Genomic DNA, 18,030 nt, shown 5'->3' with positions numbered 1-18,030 from the left:
AGCTATATCAAACACACCCTTAAATGGTACTTTATTTCTCTGTCGAGGGATTCTCGCCTAGGTTTATATTCTCTGGCACTGTTTGGGAACCGGGGTTGAAAATCTCAAAAAATAAATATGGCTCTAAAAAATCAGGAAAAAATCGAGAAAACAAAATCTGAAATATTCAATAAAATGGGAAACTCATTGCAAGATCAATAAAAATTCAAAAATCACCTGGGTGCTCGACTGCTCGCAACACTTCCATTATTAGCATCCATGCTAGACCCAACATACCCTACTGTAAGGCAAGCCGCTTCATGTTGCAAGCATGCAGCTGAGCAACCAGACAGCACGGCAGCAACAGCATGGTACATTTAGGTCCATGTGCAAGTTCCAAGGCTGAACCTAAGTCCAATATTTAGGTTGATATTTCACGAAGCACATGAATGACTCAATAACAGATTTAGTACAGGGGCAAAGCAAACATAATCTCATGGAAGGGGTTGTGCATCATCAATCATCATGCAGAAGCACATTATCTCAACTGCTCAAGTATGCACTGTTCAGAAGTACTTCTTTCAGTTTGAGAAAAGACATAGCTAAAATTACAGTTTTATCATCCATACGACCACAAATATCAGCACATCACAAATGAATTCACGCGAAAGTTGAATTCAGGTACCAACTAACATTGCCAAGTTAATCTATGGTATTCATACATCAGCACATCACGAATGGCTCTCTCCACACATACATTGACACGTGTTTAGAATCGAAACAATATGACACAAGCATTATATCCGCAAACTTCATATACTATTGGTAGTGCTCATAATCATCAACATCTGGGTATCTAAGGTCCTTGGCATCTGAAATCGCAAGAGAACAAGTAAAACAAATATACTTAAAATAAAGACTCTGCATGAATAATGAATACAAGAGAAATTGAACACTTCAACACTTCATGTTTAACTTTCTGAATCTGTATAGGTACTTAGAATAACCATGGCTATCCATACAACCACTTGCAAATCTTAAGTCAATATTAATGGGAAGGAGTCTACAATAGCATGCTTGGGGGAAAACACCGAGCTAACACCAGCCCAACTACAAATGTACCAGATGTAAACCTGAAGGGTACCAATAAGACTATCCTTATTCAGCTGTTACAATAGAGTGATAGGCACAAGCACAACCACATTCTACATGAACCAACTGACCTGCTACTATACATTTCTAAGTTTTCTGAACCTATCTACACAAATACAAAATCTTTTTCTTTAGAAATTCAAAGATTAAAGTATAAGAAAGTTGAATGCTACACAATACAAGAGTATTTTGTCACAAATTACAGTAGTTCTCTAGGACTGAACAATCACATATTGCATGACACAACAATGAGATATTTACAGTTTGAGACTGAACCTTCTGCATCAAGTATTCAGATGAAAAGTTGGCATACCTATCTGTGATGATTCACACAGGGTGATCTGATGCACTACAAGCACAAAGAAGATGATTCACAAAGTACAAAGACCTCTCCTTTTATCAACGGTACTACAAGAGCTCCCCATAATGATCTTCAATCTGACAAGAAAAAAGAACTAAAGGAAAAAAAACTAAAACAAATGAGAGATACATAGTACAGAGAAGGCAACACTGGTCTCCTACCTATCCCAAACAGAAAAGCTTTTGAGTTTTCTGAACCTATCTAAACAAAAGAGAATATATCCAATTCTCATGTCACTTTTGAAATTGCTGAAGTGAGGATTAGAGCTTGGCACAATAAAATTTTTAGAACCGATGATCACAGTATAGAAATATAAAAATATGGAACTTTATCAGCATGTAAAATCAACAAAGAGTTCTACTAAAAAATGATTCTGTAAAAAACTACTAACAAAAGAAATACAAGATAAACAAATGAACCAAGTTGAAGCCTCATAGAAGGGGAAAATAAGATATTTGGTTAACCTTCTAAAAAGGAGACTCCCAATCAATCAATCTTGTGAAAATAACTGCTAACTAGATCTACCAAAAATTGCACGAAATCAACACAAGTAACTATCATATCTATCAAGAACAAATACCAATCCACCTGCGTCGCCACACCATCTGAGGCAAAAGAGAAGTTTTCTTTCATACCTTCAGTGAGAGAGAACAAAGGAACTCTAAGCCCAGCGTCGAAATGCACCTCTCCCGACATCGATCGCCCCCTAGCTGTGGCCACCAGTGATTGAAGATACCTTGGATTCGGCCACAACACCTCTTCCGACATGACCTATGACCTCCACCATCGATGTAGCTATGTCTTCCCTTCCCCGAATCGTCCTCCTCGTCTCCTTGTCTCTATTGACGATGAGATCTGAGAAGAAATTCATGGAAAACAAGTTAGGGCTCATCTCCTTGTCTCTGTTGACGGTGAGGTTTGAAAAGAAATCCGGTGAGGAGAGGACTCACATCGTCGTCAACGAGCAGTGCGGAGGCAGTGCGTGAGAGGAGGCGCGGGCAGAGGTCGAGGCGCGGCGACGACTGCTATAACGGTTGTCGGAGGATTAACTCCAGTCGCAGGGATCCCGAGAGACCCCTTTTTAGAGATTCGGCCGGGGGATGATCCAGAATATGTTCGTCGGAGAAATAAATGAGAATGAATGCAACGGCCAGTGGTGGGGGTGTTGACCTAGTGCAAGAAGAAGTAAATGCACCGGAATTTAGACATGTTCGGGCTGTGCGACGGTGTAATACCCTACTCCTGTATGGATACTATAACTGTCCTGAGGAAGTCCTTCAAGGATGTTGCTGGTTACAAAAATGTTGGTCTATCTAAGAGCTTGGGGCTCCTTGTTCTTCGGCTGGGACTGGGCTCAACCTTCCTCATAGTTTTCTCTTGCGCTGTGTTCTTATCTATCTGTTACCTCTAACCGTCTTCTTCAGCTATGCTCTTTCTTGTGTCTCTTTTCACTTGGTCTTTCCTTTTGTGCCGTCGACTGCTTTAAGTACCCGCCGGCCGCGACATGCCCCGAACGGAAGGAGGGGGCACGAGTTCCGAGACACCATAAATGGAAAGGGCGTCATCATTTCCTCTGGGCGAAGTGACCGGGGGTGGAAAAATACGGCACGCGCCCGGTCATCCGTCGCCATAAATGCCCTGGCAACGGGCGCCGTGGAGAGGGCCCACCGGGCAGCCGCAGAGCAACCCGACGTACCTGTCCTGTCTTGTTCCCCTGCCACAGCAGCGCGGCAGACGGAACGCCTTGGTCCTTACGACGTTATCCCGAGACAGGCCGGATGGCACGGGATGGGACCCGTGCAATTAATAATCCCACGCCTCTCTGCCAAAACATGGCAAGAACTGACGCTGAGCGCGGCGGAAGCAGTTGGAAGTGACAGGCCACGCACGTTCATTAAATGCGACCTCGGACCTTTGATTGGTTGACACCTCACCGGTGGGCCCCTCGGGGGCCTTTCTAGGTCGTCAGGGTACCGAGTGCTCGGGGGTACTGTTCACCTCCCCGAGCACTCTCTCCCGAGCACTCTTGTACGGATCCTCAGGGAACCGAGTGCTCGAGGGCTGCCGCACGCAGCCCTGAGAACTCTCTCCCGAGCACTCTTGTACGGATCCTCGGGGAACCGAGTGCTCGGGGGCTGCCGCACGCAGCCCCGAGCACTCTCTCCCGAAACTTAGCTCTCCTGGTCGTCGGGGGACTAGGGTGCTCGGGGGTGACCGTACACCTCCCCGAGCACTTTTTTCCCAGCATTTGGATTTCGTGGATCATCGGGGAACTGGGGTACTCGGGGGCCACCGACTGTGGCCCCGAGCGCCTTCTCCCGTGACTTGATCTTTTCTCATCCTACAGGAGAGACCCCGCGGGATGGCGCCATGTGGCGAATGACTGGCCTGACCTCGGGATTCGGAGACCCCCGGTTCCTGATACACCGACAACGGTTGACACAGAAAGATGAAAACACGTATCGTGTTAAAAAAAGAAGGTCTTTTGAATGACCTGATCCTATAGAATTTCCTTCCGACGGATACACGGTGGCGAAGGAGGCGGTTCACGAGTATCGCAGTAGCGTCGTGACTCAAACGGGGAAGCTAGCGCGACCTGAACTGACGTGGATATATCTCCCGTGAAAACCACACGAATTGGATTGCGAAATCCCGTGAAATGGACCAACCAAAGGCTCTGTTCATCTGGCATAGGGAAGAATGCCCCGTGGGTTTTCACCTCTGGGAAAAAGGCCAGGATCCTCGTAGGGTTCGGACCTCCCAAACGACCCCTAAATGTTGAACTTGAAAGGTACCCACGGATCGCCGCTGCTGTATAAAGCAAAGAGTACTCTGGCTACTAAAATAGGATCACAGGAGTAGTCAACATTTGGGGTGGCAGCTGACGCGGTAAGCACCACGCGATGGGCAGGCAGCCCGAGCCAGGCCGCCATCGCTGAAGTCGTCAACGCGTGGAGAAGACGACGCCGACGAGCCACCCAGGCAACTACCACGGCCTCGCCCTCTACGCGACAGCAGCCTTCCACCCGGCGTCGCTCCCTTAGCAACGCCCGCCAGCGTGTTAGGCTGCCAAGAAGTGAATAAACAAACGAGCCAAGCATCTTCGATGGTGGTAACAGCATGCTATGATTGGCGAGGACAGTTTTGATGGTAGCAGTGGCATCCCGTTGTCGCCTGTCAGCCGCCACGTCCGCAGCGCGGCACGGCACGACGTTTCCGAGCGCGGCGCGATAATAGGCAGCCACCACAAAATAGCGGCGAGCAAAAGCGGCAAACGGAGACGAGGAAAGGAGGCTCGCCGTTCCCCACCGGGTGCTGTTCCGGAATCCAATCTCTCCCTCTCCAGGTTTTCGATTTCGATCCGGTAAGGGGGGCGAGCGCGCGATGGCGACGTCGTTCGACCGATGGGAGAAGGACCCCTTCTTCCCCGCCGCCGAGGAGGTCCAGGAGTCAGCCGATCGGTGCGTTACCGTTTCCCATTTCGCTCGTTCTTGGTGGGCCTCGTCCCATGATTTCTTGGGTTCGTTCGGATCTGGTGCTGATTTTTGGCCGTTTCTTCTTCTTCTTCTTTTGCGTTCATGTAGGATGGAATCGGTGTATAGGATATGGGTGCAGGAGAGGAGCAGAGGCGATCCGGGGGCAGCGGCCGTTGGCGGAGAGCTTGCTGCCGGCGAGCTTCGGCGCGAGCTTCACACGGCGCTCGGCACCGCCAAGTGGCAGGTGATTTGGTTGCTCTCTGCGTTCATTTCGTTGTTGTGCTGTTCCAGGGTCCGGTTCCGGTAGCTCTCTGCTGAAATTGTGAATGTTCTGTAGCGTGCCCCGTGTATCCTAAATAGTCAGATGTGAGATTTCTCTTAAAAGTTAGAAAGGTTTGCGAATAGTTTAGCGAAATGATGTTGATGAATCTGCCCTTTGTTTTATCCAGGACGACTATTCTGTGTGACACAATTTTTTTGGCTGTTGACGAGTCCTTACTTACAATTAAGCTTAGCACAAAGTTTGAAACTGACCATTGAACTTAGCACAAAGTTTGATTCATTTCTTCCGCTTATGAGTTATCATATTAACAAATATTGTTTAAAAAACCGATTTATATAGATGTTGGTATGATTTGAGGTGATATGAGCCCAAGGTTGGATAACATATCAGTCCATTTTATGTCAGGAACCAAACCTTTACAATGTAGTGTTTGCAATTATACACCAAAAATTTGAAGATTGTTGCTAAAAGTATCTGCAGTTCAAAAGCTCATTCTTTCTTTGATCTGTTCTGCTTTTAGCTTGATGAATTGGAGCGTGCAATTAGATCAAACGATAAGGTTATCTCGGCCGGGAAGGATACAAGAGCTAGGCATGATGACTTCGTTGCAGCAATTGGCTATCGCATATTAGAGGTTGAGAACAACTTGAAAGAATCCAATGCTGCAGAGGGGAAGGGCCCGCTAAGTTGGGTTCATTTGGGTGAGGATGAACGGGATGACCTTGCGGCTTTCTTATCTGCCGTTCCTCTTCAACAGAGAGACAATGTGGTCACAATTCCTTCTGTGGGTGATATCGAAGTTGGAGGCAATGCAACAAGGGTGAAAAAAGATATTTCAGCTGACAGCTCCAAGGATTCATCTGGCTCCACAGATCTGTGTCCAGGGAGAGTGAAGGAAGATTTGCATCGTGGGCATAGAAGGGCAGCTAGTGCCAGTGCTGATATTGGATCATGGAGTATGTCGATTCCTAATGAATGTGAGGGAGCTGTGGATCAATCATCTGATGGCCCACACAAAGTACCTCTGCTGAAGATACTGAAAACTTGTGCATTGACGAGTGCCTTGCAATCTAAGCCTAGAATGAAGTGCAAAAGTGGAGCTGTGAGGTGGGCAGGTGTTGACCAACAAGATGCCGAAGAGGCCATCCCTCTAAGAAGTTCTCAGTTGAGTCAGGTAAATAGTACTTGAGTGGTGCATATATCCTTTGTTCTATAGTTCCTTTCTTTGGCTATATCTTAGTGCTCTAACCTTGTATTGCTATATCTTAGTGCTCTAACCTTGTATTGCTGTTCCTCATTATAGGGCTTAGATGGATGCTTTGAAAGGAACAAGAGTTGCTTAAGTACCTGCAATGAGGGTACATACAATAAGAAACTTTATGGTTGGCTTGGAGCCCTTCACAGACAACTTCAGAGATCTCAGTATCAAATTCGATATGGGCATCCTGTTCAAATGATTGTTTTAGCACTTGCTGCTCTTGTAATATGTAAGTCCGTTCACCATATCTATTTTTCCTTTGATTCTGTTTCTTGGTCAAGTAATCAGAAATAAAGGCTAGCATTATCAAGGTGCTTATCTAAAAATGTGTTGATGTCTGAGTAAAGTTTACTAATTGACATCTTCAAGGTGCTACAAATTTGTTTACTTTGTATATATTTTTAACACTTAATCGGAGTCACAGGTGAATAAATTTGATAAAAATGCTGCCATAGTGTTTTTCAGTTAGTGCAATTGTCCTATACTGAGATGTAACTTCTAGCTTTTTAGTTTGTCTTTTTTACATGCCTATGTTACTTTTTCGTATCACTAACAATTTTATTGGACTTGTTACCAGATTTACATCTTATATTTTGACCTGACCAATTTTTTGTTTTGTCAGTTATCCTTCACTATTGCGACTTTGTTTTTTTCCCGTTGTATTTATGATTTCTTGTACTTTGCAGTTGTGTGCGTATTGAGGACAATTTGGTGACTATTTTTTATTGGCTGGTTACAAGCCTCACCGGATCAGCAGCTTGTAAGGTACCAATCGTTGACTGTTATGTAACTTTTGGTCAACAGCCTGAGGCATGCACATATGGCAACCACGGCATACTGTTTCTGGTGCTCAAGCCTCAAAGGTGAAATGCATGTAGAATGGTCAGATTACAGCAACTTATCTCGCTACATCTCAAGTTCAGTCTGCTCATCATTAGATATGCACCGCACCATGCATTGCATGCATGATGATGCACCTCAAGATCTCAATTCTCATGATAGCCAGTTGATGCCTATGTAATGGTGTGGTATAGATTAGTGGTGCACTGTACTGGTGACGATGCAGCTATAAACTGAAATGCGCTTGTATCATGCGCTGATGCTTTTGCGTTTGTTGCCTGACTTGGAAGAGTGATGAATTTTTGTTGTGAGACTTGCCAGCTGAACTGTCGCAGTTACTTTATCAGATTTACACCTGAATTAGAAGCCTGGCAGTCCTATTTGTTTGTACACTGAAATTAGAATCAAGTGTCAAGCATTGTCCAACTGCCATATTTTGTCGATTGTGCAGAATGGCATATTGCTCTTGCAAAATTACAATGAAGGGGAATTTTTGCAGCACGTTCTAAGATATTTTGGATCAACCTATCTTTTTGGTTCTAACGTTTCATCAAACTCAATATTAACCATGTTGGATAATTGTGGCCTAACCATATAAAAAATGCTTTTAAATAAGGAGAAAAAAGTTGCCAAGCATCCATGTCGAATGCGGCATGGCGTGACCATGATTCTGCTACACCCCTTACGGAAGGCAGGAAATTCCTGCGCTCCAACCGAGGCCAACTGAACGTAGGTTTGATTTGCTGCCGTGTTTGCCACACGCGGAGTCACCGGTTGGTGCGCCGTTTGGCGCGTCCACATGGTTATGTGGTTGTATTTTGAGGTGGAAAAGCCCGCTTATCTTGACCGTATGGTACTAAAAATACCTCTACGTTTCGGCGGCCGACGTTAGCAACTCGCAAATCATCATCGTTGGGCGGTTGGGCCAGTGCCGTGCGCCAAGCCGCCAATGCGTGGGTCTCGAAAAAGGAAGGGCCCGGTTGGGAAAACCAAATCCCCGGCCCACCCCTGTGGGTGGGTCGGCAGCTTATTGCGCGGCGTGACCAATGAGAACTAGCAGAGCCGACTAAAGAGTCTCGATCCTTATCCAAGTAACTATTAAACTTAATCTATCCTAACTGATTCTATCTCTAAACAAATCAAATCCTAAATTACTAAACTTATCTCCTAATTAAAAAGATAACATATCTCCAAACTAATCTCATACTCTATTGCGCCTATATTCCATAACACAGAAATGTAGACATCAGAACATTATCATGAGTAGAACATTGTTTGCTTTAATATCTCACACGAAACACAGAAAAGGTGCTTGCTACGCTATACGCTACCAGCCTCCATTCATGCACAGTACATAAGCCTCTTCAGGAGTGACACAAGAGATTCAGTGTTCTAGAAACGAAACTTAATAGAGTTATGTCATAGGAGCACCGGATTAACAGTGATTTACAACGATGCATCTTCGTGCTGGTATAATCCAATTCAGAACCAAGATCTTTTCATCAGGACCATGATCAGATATTTGTTCGACAATAGGGGCAGTCTGCACATTTCCGCACCCATGGCTCCAAGCATGTCGAGTGGAACCTGTGCCCACAGCGCAGCCTTATCAGCTCATCTCCATCGTAAAATCCATCAAGGCAGATGGAGCATTCCGGAGATGCCTCCCTGTTGTCATCTTTGCTAGCCTCAAAAATCTCAATCTGTAGCCGAAAGAAAGCCGCCTTGCTCAGTCCACGTGACCTGTGGAAGTTAGTCAAACTGATGGTTGGGATTTCTTCATCTGATTCACTGCTCAGGTGGAACGATAATGAGCTGGGCCCATTTGCCTCATGCGGGGTTTCCCTGTTTCTGAAGTCAATGATTCTGAACACATCGCTGGCAGAAAATTCATCTAATAAGATGGATGGCCTGGAGACTGATGAGCCAAGAGAAATGCCTCCAAGTCTCTCAAGGACACGTGCTTGTGCTTGCAGTACAGCACCCGGAAGCCGCTCATTTTTCCTGAACATCAACCTGTCAAGTCTGTTCCTCCGAGCTGCAGAATCCCCAACGTTGTTATTGTCTATGTACGATAAGATCTGATCCTGTCGAGAGCAAAAGAGAGAAATGTTTTCATTTGATGGCCTGACATAAACAATGAAGACGAAAATGGTAGCCCATGGCATGATTTCTCAACTGAAGTTGGTATAGACAACAAAAGGGAAAGGAGTTGCATCAATTTTGTCGTGATTCGAAGTTTCAACTACACACAACCAATATCTCAAATGGTATGGCTGACCAATTAAGCATTTCAAGTGCAATTCAAAGGATATACAAGCAAAAACTACTGTGGTAGATGAAATGTGCAGGGCACCCTGGAATTCTAAAACCGGCACAGAAAAAGTTCCAAAATATAACATATTAAGCTAGTCCAAGACTAGGTGAGGGTGCGGACTAGTTCTTTACATTTTCCATGGAGATGAAAGAAAATGTCGTAACTAAAGATGCCTATTACATAGATTAATCCTTGCAACAGATTGATGAGGTATGTCGCTTGAGCAAACTGCAGATGCCTGCTTCCCACAAATTATACGCACAACTAGCAACGAGACAGTGTCATCCAGAAACCCTTCACTGACAGTAAGGCTACAACCTCTACAGGGCTGCCAGATCTCCAAGAATACAACACCATCGGAACTTGGTGGAAAAAAGCAAGCCTGAAAATTGAGAAGCCCCTTGGGAAAAAAATTGATGGAGCTGCCATATACTTCTGGTGGAACATTTGGAAAGAACGAAATAGGAGAATTTTCCAAGGAGAATGTTTAACTATGCTGCAGGTGTCATACAAGATAAAAGGGGATATTGATATGCACACAATGGCATATGGACACGCTTGAATGTAATCCAAGTTGTTAGTATTCAAGTTTGTAAGCGTTTATTATTTTGCGCTTTCTACCTTTCTAGTTTCTGTTTCACATGGGGGGACAGTATTCCCTCAAGGCTTCCATGAGTTGCTACTCTCTCCAGGAGCCTCTATAATGTACTAAACCTTTTGTTTGTTTGTTCCTTATTCTAATATATGCTCGGCAATTCTCTTGCCATCCCTTCCAAAAAAAAAAAAGGGTAGGGCTACAACCCCGCAAAGCGGTCAAGTCTACAACTACAAGCAAACAACCTCTACTACATACGCCAAACAATGAGCAACAATGAGCAAGGCTCATTTCAACTCTTGTGCAACATGGTGGTACCTGTGGGATCATGAAGCTTGGCTTAGAATCTCAGATAGGCTTATTGTTCCATGTGTCTCACCAATTGGAAATTTGGAGGAGTAAAGTTTAAGCTCGGTAACAAGTGCGAGTGTGCAATCCCTATTGTTCTCCATTTCCCAAGCAATTTAATCAGGAAAATTAAAACTCCGCACTTCCAATCAACAGCGAATTGCGTGCAAGCCGAACTCGGAACCCTAATCCCTCCCCACGAATTTTACGAGCCAACGCCGGGGATGCTCCGATCCAACCATAACACAAGCGATGCTACAACGATAATCAAGTGGGAGGGAGAAGGGGGCGACGTGGAAAAAATTCTCACGGTGTACGACCCGCGGCGGCGCGGGGGCGGGGCCCCGGTGTGCAGGTGCTGCCGCACGTCCCCCGCGGCGTCGAGCTGGCGGCGCGGGCGGCACCCGCGGCGGCGGCGCCGGCCGCCGAGGCCGTGCGTGTCCCGGAGCGCGTCGGCGTGTGGATCCGGGTCGGGATCGGGGTCCGAGAGGCGGGGCCCGCGGCCGGCGCGGCGCACGGTGAAGAGCTCGGAGGCACTCGTCATGGCCGCACAGACGGGGCGCCTGCCGCGAGACGGATTTGGTTGATGGGTGTTTGGATGCTAGCCCGTATAAATCTTTCCAAACTTTGGTGTCGCCGATGCTTGGGCACTACCAAAACACTGGCAGGAGTACAACATTTGGTTTGGAGCCAAGACAGATTGTCAAAATTTGGTGTGGTTGATGTTTGTTGTTTGGTTTGGAGCCAATTTTAGTTACCAAATTTTGGTAAATTTATCACCTGTTGTTTGGTTTACAGCGAAGGTGAAATATGCTAACTCTACTAATGAGAGAGATGAGGTTACCACCTATCACGTAAGCATGCACACTTGAGACTATCGACTTGTGATTATTTGTATGACCTGTATATGTATGCAGCTATATAATTGTCGATGTAAAGAATAAGAGGTTTTTTATTAGGAGCGTATGCACTGGAAGATTATTTTCAGAACTATGTCCCCTCGCGCGAGTAGGCGGGACTCACGCGACTAATTCCCTGGTCATAGATGGAAACCCCGAGACTAGCCTTTATTGGTCACGAGGCAGGTACTCACCTAACCAATCTAATCGTATTTAATGACATCCACTCATGCGTTTTTCTTCCTCAAGCACCCTTTTGATGGGTGAAATCGTGGACCGACGTAGAGACAGTGTGACTCATCTCGTAGTATTTAATGCTACAAGATGACCTGATAGGCGAGCGTGATGGCTTGACAGGCGGGTGTGATGAGCGTGCAGCGGGCGTGACGACAGTTGGCGAATGGGACAAGGCATGCTGGGCGTGCCTGCCTCCCTGTAATGATGATCTAAGAGTAACTGGCTTTGTCAGGTATAGAACATCCACCGTATTTTAGCACAATCTATTTGTATATACACCTCGCCTCCTGTTATATAAAGGGGAAGGATCGGGCTTGTAAAAGGGGGATTGTGGACAAGTTCATCATCTAACTCATAAGAAAATATACTAGACGTAGAGCTATTATTCTAAGGAAGACCTGAACCTGGATAACCTTAGTATTCTTGAGTTCCTTCGACACATACATACTCACCAATAGCTACTAGAAATGATCACGCACCCATCGTCCGACATAACCCGAATATATTATCAGGGACTAACCTTCGATAGTTGGCGCACCAGGTAGGGGATGCGTTTTTGTAACACCCTACTTTACAACTAAGCCTATTTATATGAAAAATAGGACATTTTGGCAGCATTTCCTCTATAAAGAGGTATAACTGACCAAAAGAAATATCACAGACAGGCAGAAACAGATATAACCAGCATATATATAACCTTCACGACGCTACCAGCGTCTCACCACAACATGAACCAAGCAAACGACAGACCACCAAAAACACCATTTATAACACCGGTTGAGCTACCAACAAGGTGATGAGGTAGTGTGTGCAGCTACCAAGATCCATCCCCAAAATGCACGTCAACATCTAAACATACCTGTAAAGAAAGCACGGGTGAGATTCGAAAATCTCAGCAAGTGAAAGGTACTTTAACAAAAAGCTATTTAGCCACAGTTGAATGTGCTAACAATTCTAAATAGAAACTAGTACTGAAACAGACCGCCACCACTAGGAGAAATAATTCTGACTAAGCAAGTCCAACAATAACATTAAATATTTTAACAATCGATTGGTATAAGCCTTCAGAGCCGCATATATATCTATATACAAGCTAACTTAAAGGAAATAAAATTCGATGCGAATGATTCATTGAATTCCATAAGAAGACATAACCATGTACATGATATGCTCTCCTTACCCTTACCCCTCCTCGGGTAACGTAAGGGTGTGCACCATACCCTAAGAAGACATAACCATGCGTATGATATGATCTTCTCACCCTTACGGTAAGGGACGAATTCTTTTAAGGAGGGAAGAATGTAATACTAAATTTTTCGAGAAAAAAAAACAGAGAGAGATTTGACAAAAAGTTGACTTTTTGATCCGTTGCTCGTATGGACGATCGGAGACCGCGGTTGCGTTCATCTCGTCGAGACGAACCCATTTTGCTATTCATATGTCCGTTCCGAGCACTTTGTGACCCGTAGCAAGCCTAATAAATTTAGACCGTTGGTTGTTTTATAAAAAAATAAAAAAAATTGGATAAATACCGGATGGATCGGCCCTCAACCCGATCCATCCAGCCTCGTGTTTATCCACTCGCTCATTTCTTTCTTTCTCTCTCTCTCCCAGCCAGCTTGTGCCGTGCTGTCGCCGAGCGCCGTCGTCCACCTGCCGTCGCCGGCCTGCTCGTCGCCGCCACCGCCGCGCCGCTGTTGCTCGCCGTCGCGCTGCCGCGCGCCTGCGTGCTGCGCTGCGTGCTGCCGCCGCCGCGTGCTGCTGTCTGCTTGCCGTGCGTGCGCGTCGCGTGCTGCTGCGTGTCGCTGCCGAGCCGTCGTGTCGTCGTGCCGCTGTGCTTTGTGCCGGCTGCCGCATGCTGTGCACTAACCGAAGCAAGCCAGGAAGAGAGAAGCTAGAAGAAGCAAGGAAGAAAGAAAGAAGAAGCAAGAAAGAAGAAGCCAGGAAGGAAGAAAGGAAAAGAAGGAAAGAAAAGAAAAGAAAGAGAAAAGAAAAAAGGAGAAAAAGGGAAAAAGGGGAAAAGAGGAGAAAGTTGGAAATTTCGTAATTTTGTTGGATTCCTCGTCGATTCCATCGAAGGTGATTCCTCGGTAATTTCTAAACGTTTGTGGTTGGATTGAATCGAATCAATCAATTCCTGTCGTATTATTTCATGTGATCAATAGTCTGTTTTGTTTCGATAATCATTATTGATTCGAAGATACGATATCTGAGTCGAAGTATTTATTTTGATCATTAGAGCGAAGTCTAATTAGTGAGATTTTAGTTCGACTCTGAATTGAAAATAGTGTATCATTTCATGTGATACAATTGTATGTTCAGTTTTTCGGAATGTAGGCGTATATGTGACGTTTTCAGACGTAGAATTGACGCTTCATATTTTATGTGTTATAAATGTGTTTTAGTTCTAATAGTATGCCTGTACAGGTGGTACTATTTCCGGACGTTCTTGATCGAATTTTCTTCATCGTCGGTAAAGGCAAGTGAATGTATTGTATGACTATGCTTTAACCTAATATTGGGTTGCCTACATTCTTTAATTACAGTGCATTCATCTAATCTGAATGACTGATTCTGGGCTGAGCACTATGTTGTTTACGTTTCCAGAAGTTTACTCGATGATTGATTTATGAAGTGCAGTAGGCACGATATGCCATTCTGCAGTTGTTCATTATTGTTTTATGCAATGTTGTTTTAAGTCTCAAGTATTTTTCGGGAGTTATGTCGGTTATGCTTGAAGCACGTCATACATATATATCTCATGCATTGGAAGTTTGTCGTCGTCTTCTGGCCGCGACCGTACCGGTACAGTACCGTATGTCACCCGAGGAGGGGTACGGTGCACACCCTTACGTTACCCGAGGAGGGGTAAGGGTGACCCTTACGTTACCCGAGGAGGGGTAAGGGTGAGAAGATCATATCATACGCATGGTTATGTCTTCTTAGGGTATGGTGCACACCCTTACGTTACCCGAGGAGGGGTAAGGGTAAGGAGAGCATATCATGTACATGGTTATGTCTTCTTATGGAATTCAATGAATCATTCGCATCGAATTTTATTTCCTTTAAGTTAGCTTGTATATAGATATATATGCGGCTCTGAAGGCTTATACCAATCGATTGTTAAAATATTTAATGTTATTGTTGGACTTGCTTAGTCAGAATTATTTCTCCTAGTGGTGGCGGTCTGTTTCAGTACTAGTTTCTATTTAGAATTGTTAGCACATTCAACTGTGGCTAAATAGCTTTTTGTTAAAGTACCTTTCACTTGCTGAGATTTTCGAATCTCACCCGTGCTTTCTTTACAGGTATGTTTAGATGTTGACGTGCATTTTGGGGATGGATCTTGGTAGCTGCACACACTACCTCATCACCTTGTTGGTAGCTCAACCGGTGTTATAAATGGTGTTTTTGGTGGTCTGTCGTTTGCTTGGTTCATGTTGTGGTGAGACGCTGGTAGCGTCGTGAAGGTTATATATATGCTGGTTATATCTGTTTCTGCCTGTCTGTGATATTTCTTTTGGTCAGTTATACCTCTTTATAGAGGAAATGCTGCCAAAATGTCCTATTTTTCATATAAATAGGCTTAGTTGTAAAGTAGGGTGTTACAGTTTTCACGTTTCAGGAAGTGTTAATAACTTGATTGGGCTATCTATGATCGCATCCACATCAACCGCTAAGTCTTGTTTTGAGGACTCCGGTCGCTGCGAGGTTTTCATCATAGGGTAGGATCCAGATGAGCTCGGTGTGCTCTAAGTATGAGACACTGAATTGGAGCATGAAAGCTTCGAGAATCAATGCGAAGTTTGCATGGAAGATCATGCAGCAAGGGGTAGCAGAGGCCCTCGTGTCCCGAGCACCGTTAGTGAGCCTAAGGCCTTGCGTCTAGGGGGAAACCAACCTGGCACCGAACAAAGAGGCACTCCGATACAACCACTGCATAGGGCGCGACCCTCGATGACGTCGCCATCTACACCATCACATGACGTGAGCACTGGGGGCTCCCCTCTTCATTATATATCACCGATTCGTGCTTAGCAGCTCGACTACAAGGCCATGATGCCTACGCAGAATCTACAAACCGTGCAAATACTTCTTAGCCACCCGACGGTGGTCGTGCTAGAGGGTTCACTAGTAGCACCATGGCTACACGACATCGCCCTCTTGGTAGAGACCGCATGACGCCAAATTGTGGCTATGAACACCACATCCGTTGCAGGGACTGGTGAAGGCCGAGATCGCAAGAATTGCGGTAGGCCATGCAGCAGGAAAGATCTCATGCCCCGCCGCATTAGGAAAGCCGATCCACTGATCTGTGTTACTCTCTTTGCTAACACAATCTCCGTGGTGTGATCCAGGGTAACAAGGCTGGCCAGGAGCAGGAAGATTAGGCTCGACGGGAGCAGGAAAAGGGCAAACAACCCTATAACTCACCTCCCGATTGCAGAGAGGTGTCAGACTCCTCCACCAAATCGCCAGAACCGTGAGGTCATCATCTTTCTCCTTGAGCACGCGTCGCCGTCCATCAGCGAGTGACTCCCTTTTACAGGATGGGTGCAACACCTTGTCCGCCTGGCTACGAGAGGTGCGCTGGTCGGACAATCCTAGCCAAAAAAATGATGGTTTGTCCAATCCTGAGGAGTTCCTGCAGATTTACACCACCATGGTGCATGCCACAAGAGGCCATGGAAAAGTTATGGGCAACTGTTTCCCAACCGCCTTGGCCGGTTTAGCATGGTCCTGACTTATGAACCTGCCTCGCGGGTCAGTTCACTTCTAGAGGACTTGTGCGACCGGTTTGTCGCTAACTTCCAGGGGACCTACACCCGTCCAAGGGTCGAGGATGACATGTACTAGGTCAGGCAACAACAGGGTGAGTCACTGCGAGACTATATTCGGTGTTTCACCGAATGCCAGAATACCATTTCAAGGATCACAGGTGAGTCCATGGTCGTAGCATTCCAGAGGAGGGTCAAAGACCAAAAGATGGTCAAAAAACTAGCCACAAAGGAAGTTTGAAGTACCACCAAGTTCTTCAAGCTCACAAACAAGTGCATGCATGCCGTTGAGGCCTGAGTGCGCCAGAGCGGCCCAAAGCCGCAACCAACATCTGACCAGCTCATCTCTTTCAAGGGGGTCGACCAGAAGGAGAAAAAGAGCAAATGTAAGGCAAGACAACTCGTTGTCATGGTAGTCGAGTAGACCAACTAACCGCGCTAGTGTTTCGAGAAAAAGGACGAAAAGAAGAGCTGAGGCTACTGCCCGATTCACCGCATAGACGCCCACGACCTGACAGAATGCAAGATCGTGCAGGACATCATCGACAAGAAGCTTGGAGAGCGTAATGAAATGGTGAGGATGGGACTGACCCTGACCAGTCGGCGCTAGGTTTCCAGCAAGCTAATCATATGGTCCACCATATCTTTGGGAACACCGTAACATATTCCTTGAACATGGATTTTAAGTCAGTGGTCCGTGAAGTATGGGCGACCACGCCCCTCACCTTCAGCCTGACAGACCACCCCGCGTGGATCAAACGCCCTAGTCATTATCCTATCATGGTAGAACCCACGGTACAAAACATCCGATAGGGTCGCATACTGGTCGATAGAGGGAGTTCCATCAACCTCCTCTTCGCCGACGCGCTGGAAGCCCGATAGATTCTGAGGAGCGCATTGAAACCATCTCCTCCCTTATTCAAAATTACCCCTTGCTCGTCGGCTAAGCCATTGGGGCAGATCGAGCTACCCGTCACCTTCAGCTCACCGAGTAACTTCAGGACCAAATGGGTCCTGTTCGATGTGGCTGACTTTAGGACCGCTTACAACACATTCCTGAGGCATTCGGCGATGGCCTAATCTATGGCCATCGCCTACTACGCTTACCGAGCAATCAAAATCCCTAGCCTTGTGGGGGCTATCACCATTTTTGGAAACACAAAGATAAAGATGATCCTACACTACGGCAAGAGAAGCCTCGACATGATCGAGCTGACTAATAAGTCACAGCACGACAATGCAGGCCCAGTGGTGACCCGATGAAGGTCCATATTGTCACCAGTCCAGACGATCGGCTCAAGGTGGTTTGCCTAAACAACTCCGAGCCATCCATGACGGTCTAGATAGGGGCCGACCTGAACCCCAAATAGGAACTAATGCTCATCACTTTCCTCTGGGCGAATGCAAATGTCTTTTTATAGAGTTTGTCTGATATGACTGGAGTTCCTATAGACATGATCAAGCACAATTTATTAGTACAACGGGCGCGTGACCGGTAAAGCAGAAG

The 18,030-nt window shown here is 45.9% G+C and overlaps 2 protein-coding genes and 2 long non-coding RNA genes across 4 annotated transcripts; 2 read left to right on the top strand and 2 right to left on the bottom strand.

Annotated features, from left to right (window-relative positions):
• Positions 1 to 535: 535 nt before the first annotated feature.
• Positions 536 to 2,497, bottom strand: LOC133910940 (uncharacterized). The gene is made up of 3 exons (XR_009908566.1): positions 2,128 to 2,497; positions 1,445 to 1,586; positions 536 to 851 (listed from the first exon to the last, which is right to left on the bottom strand). It is a non-coding gene; the product is annotated as an uncharacterized LOC133910940 (long non-coding RNA).
• Positions 2,498 to 4,352: 1,855 nt separating this feature from the next.
• Positions 4,353 to 7,858, top strand: LOC133911866 (uncharacterized). Its single transcript, XM_062354308.1, has 5 exons — positions 4,353 to 4,953; positions 5,077 to 5,212; positions 5,772 to 6,425; positions 6,555 to 6,738; positions 7,196 to 7,858. Exons 1-5 carry the CDS (start codon positions 4,877 to 4,879, stop codon positions 7,222 to 7,224), a joined length of 1,080 nt encoding a protein of 359 aa, XP_062210292.1. The 5' UTR covers positions 4,353 to 4,876; the 3' UTR covers positions 7,225 to 7,858.
• Positions 7,859 to 8,741: 883 nt separating this feature from the next.
• On the bottom strand, positions 8,742 to 11,233 carry LOC133911865 (probable E3 ubiquitin-protein ligase RHY1A). The gene is made up of 2 exons (XM_062354307.1): positions 10,920 to 11,233; positions 8,742 to 9,436 (listed from the first exon to the last, which is right to left on the bottom strand). The coding sequence occupies exons 1-2, from the start codon at positions 11,151 to 11,153 to the stop codon at positions 8,864 to 8,866; spliced, it is 807 nt and encodes a 268-aa protein (XP_062210291.1). The 5' UTR covers positions 11,154 to 11,233; the 3' UTR covers positions 8,742 to 8,863.
• A 1,826-nt stretch (positions 11,234 to 13,059) lies between these two features.
• On the top strand, positions 13,060 to 15,354 carry LOC133911864 (uncharacterized). The gene is made up of 3 exons (XR_009908726.1): positions 13,060 to 13,835; positions 14,173 to 14,384; positions 15,054 to 15,354. It is a non-coding gene; the product is annotated as an uncharacterized LOC133911864 (long non-coding RNA).
• The last annotated feature ends 2,676 nt before the right edge of the window (positions 15,355 to 18,030 follow it).

This window comes from Phragmites australis, chromosome 3 (genome assembly GCF_958298935.1).
Source record: "Phragmites australis chromosome 3, lpPhrAust1.1, whole genome shotgun sequence".
NCBI lineage: Eukaryota > Viridiplantae > Streptophyta > Magnoliopsida > Poales > Poaceae > Phragmites > Phragmites australis.
This window is presented reverse-complemented; position numbering and strand designations above follow the sequence as displayed.

Bases quoted from the DNA above. Each gene is read 5' to 3' on its own strand.
- LOC133911866 (XM_062354308.1), top strand. From the start codon at position 4,877: ATGGCGACGTCGTTCGACCGATGGGAGAAGGACCCCTTCTTCCCCGCC. The intron at 4,954-5,076 runs GTGCGTTACCGT...GCGTTCATGTAG, and splicing joins GTCCAGGAGTCAGCCGATCG to GATGGAATCGGTGTATAGGA. The intron at 6,739-7,195 runs GTAAGTCCGTTC...TGTACTTTGCAG, and splicing joins ACTTGCTGCTCTTGTAATAT to TTGTGTGCGTATTGAGGACA.
- LOC133911865 (XM_062354307.1), bottom strand. From the start codon at position 11,153: ATGACGAGTGCCTCCGAGCTCTTCACCGTGCGCCGCGCCGGCCGCGGG. The intron at 9,437-10,919 runs GTGAGAATTTTT...TGCTCTCGACAG, and splicing joins GCCGCCGCGGGTCGTACACC to GATCAGATCTTATCGTACAT.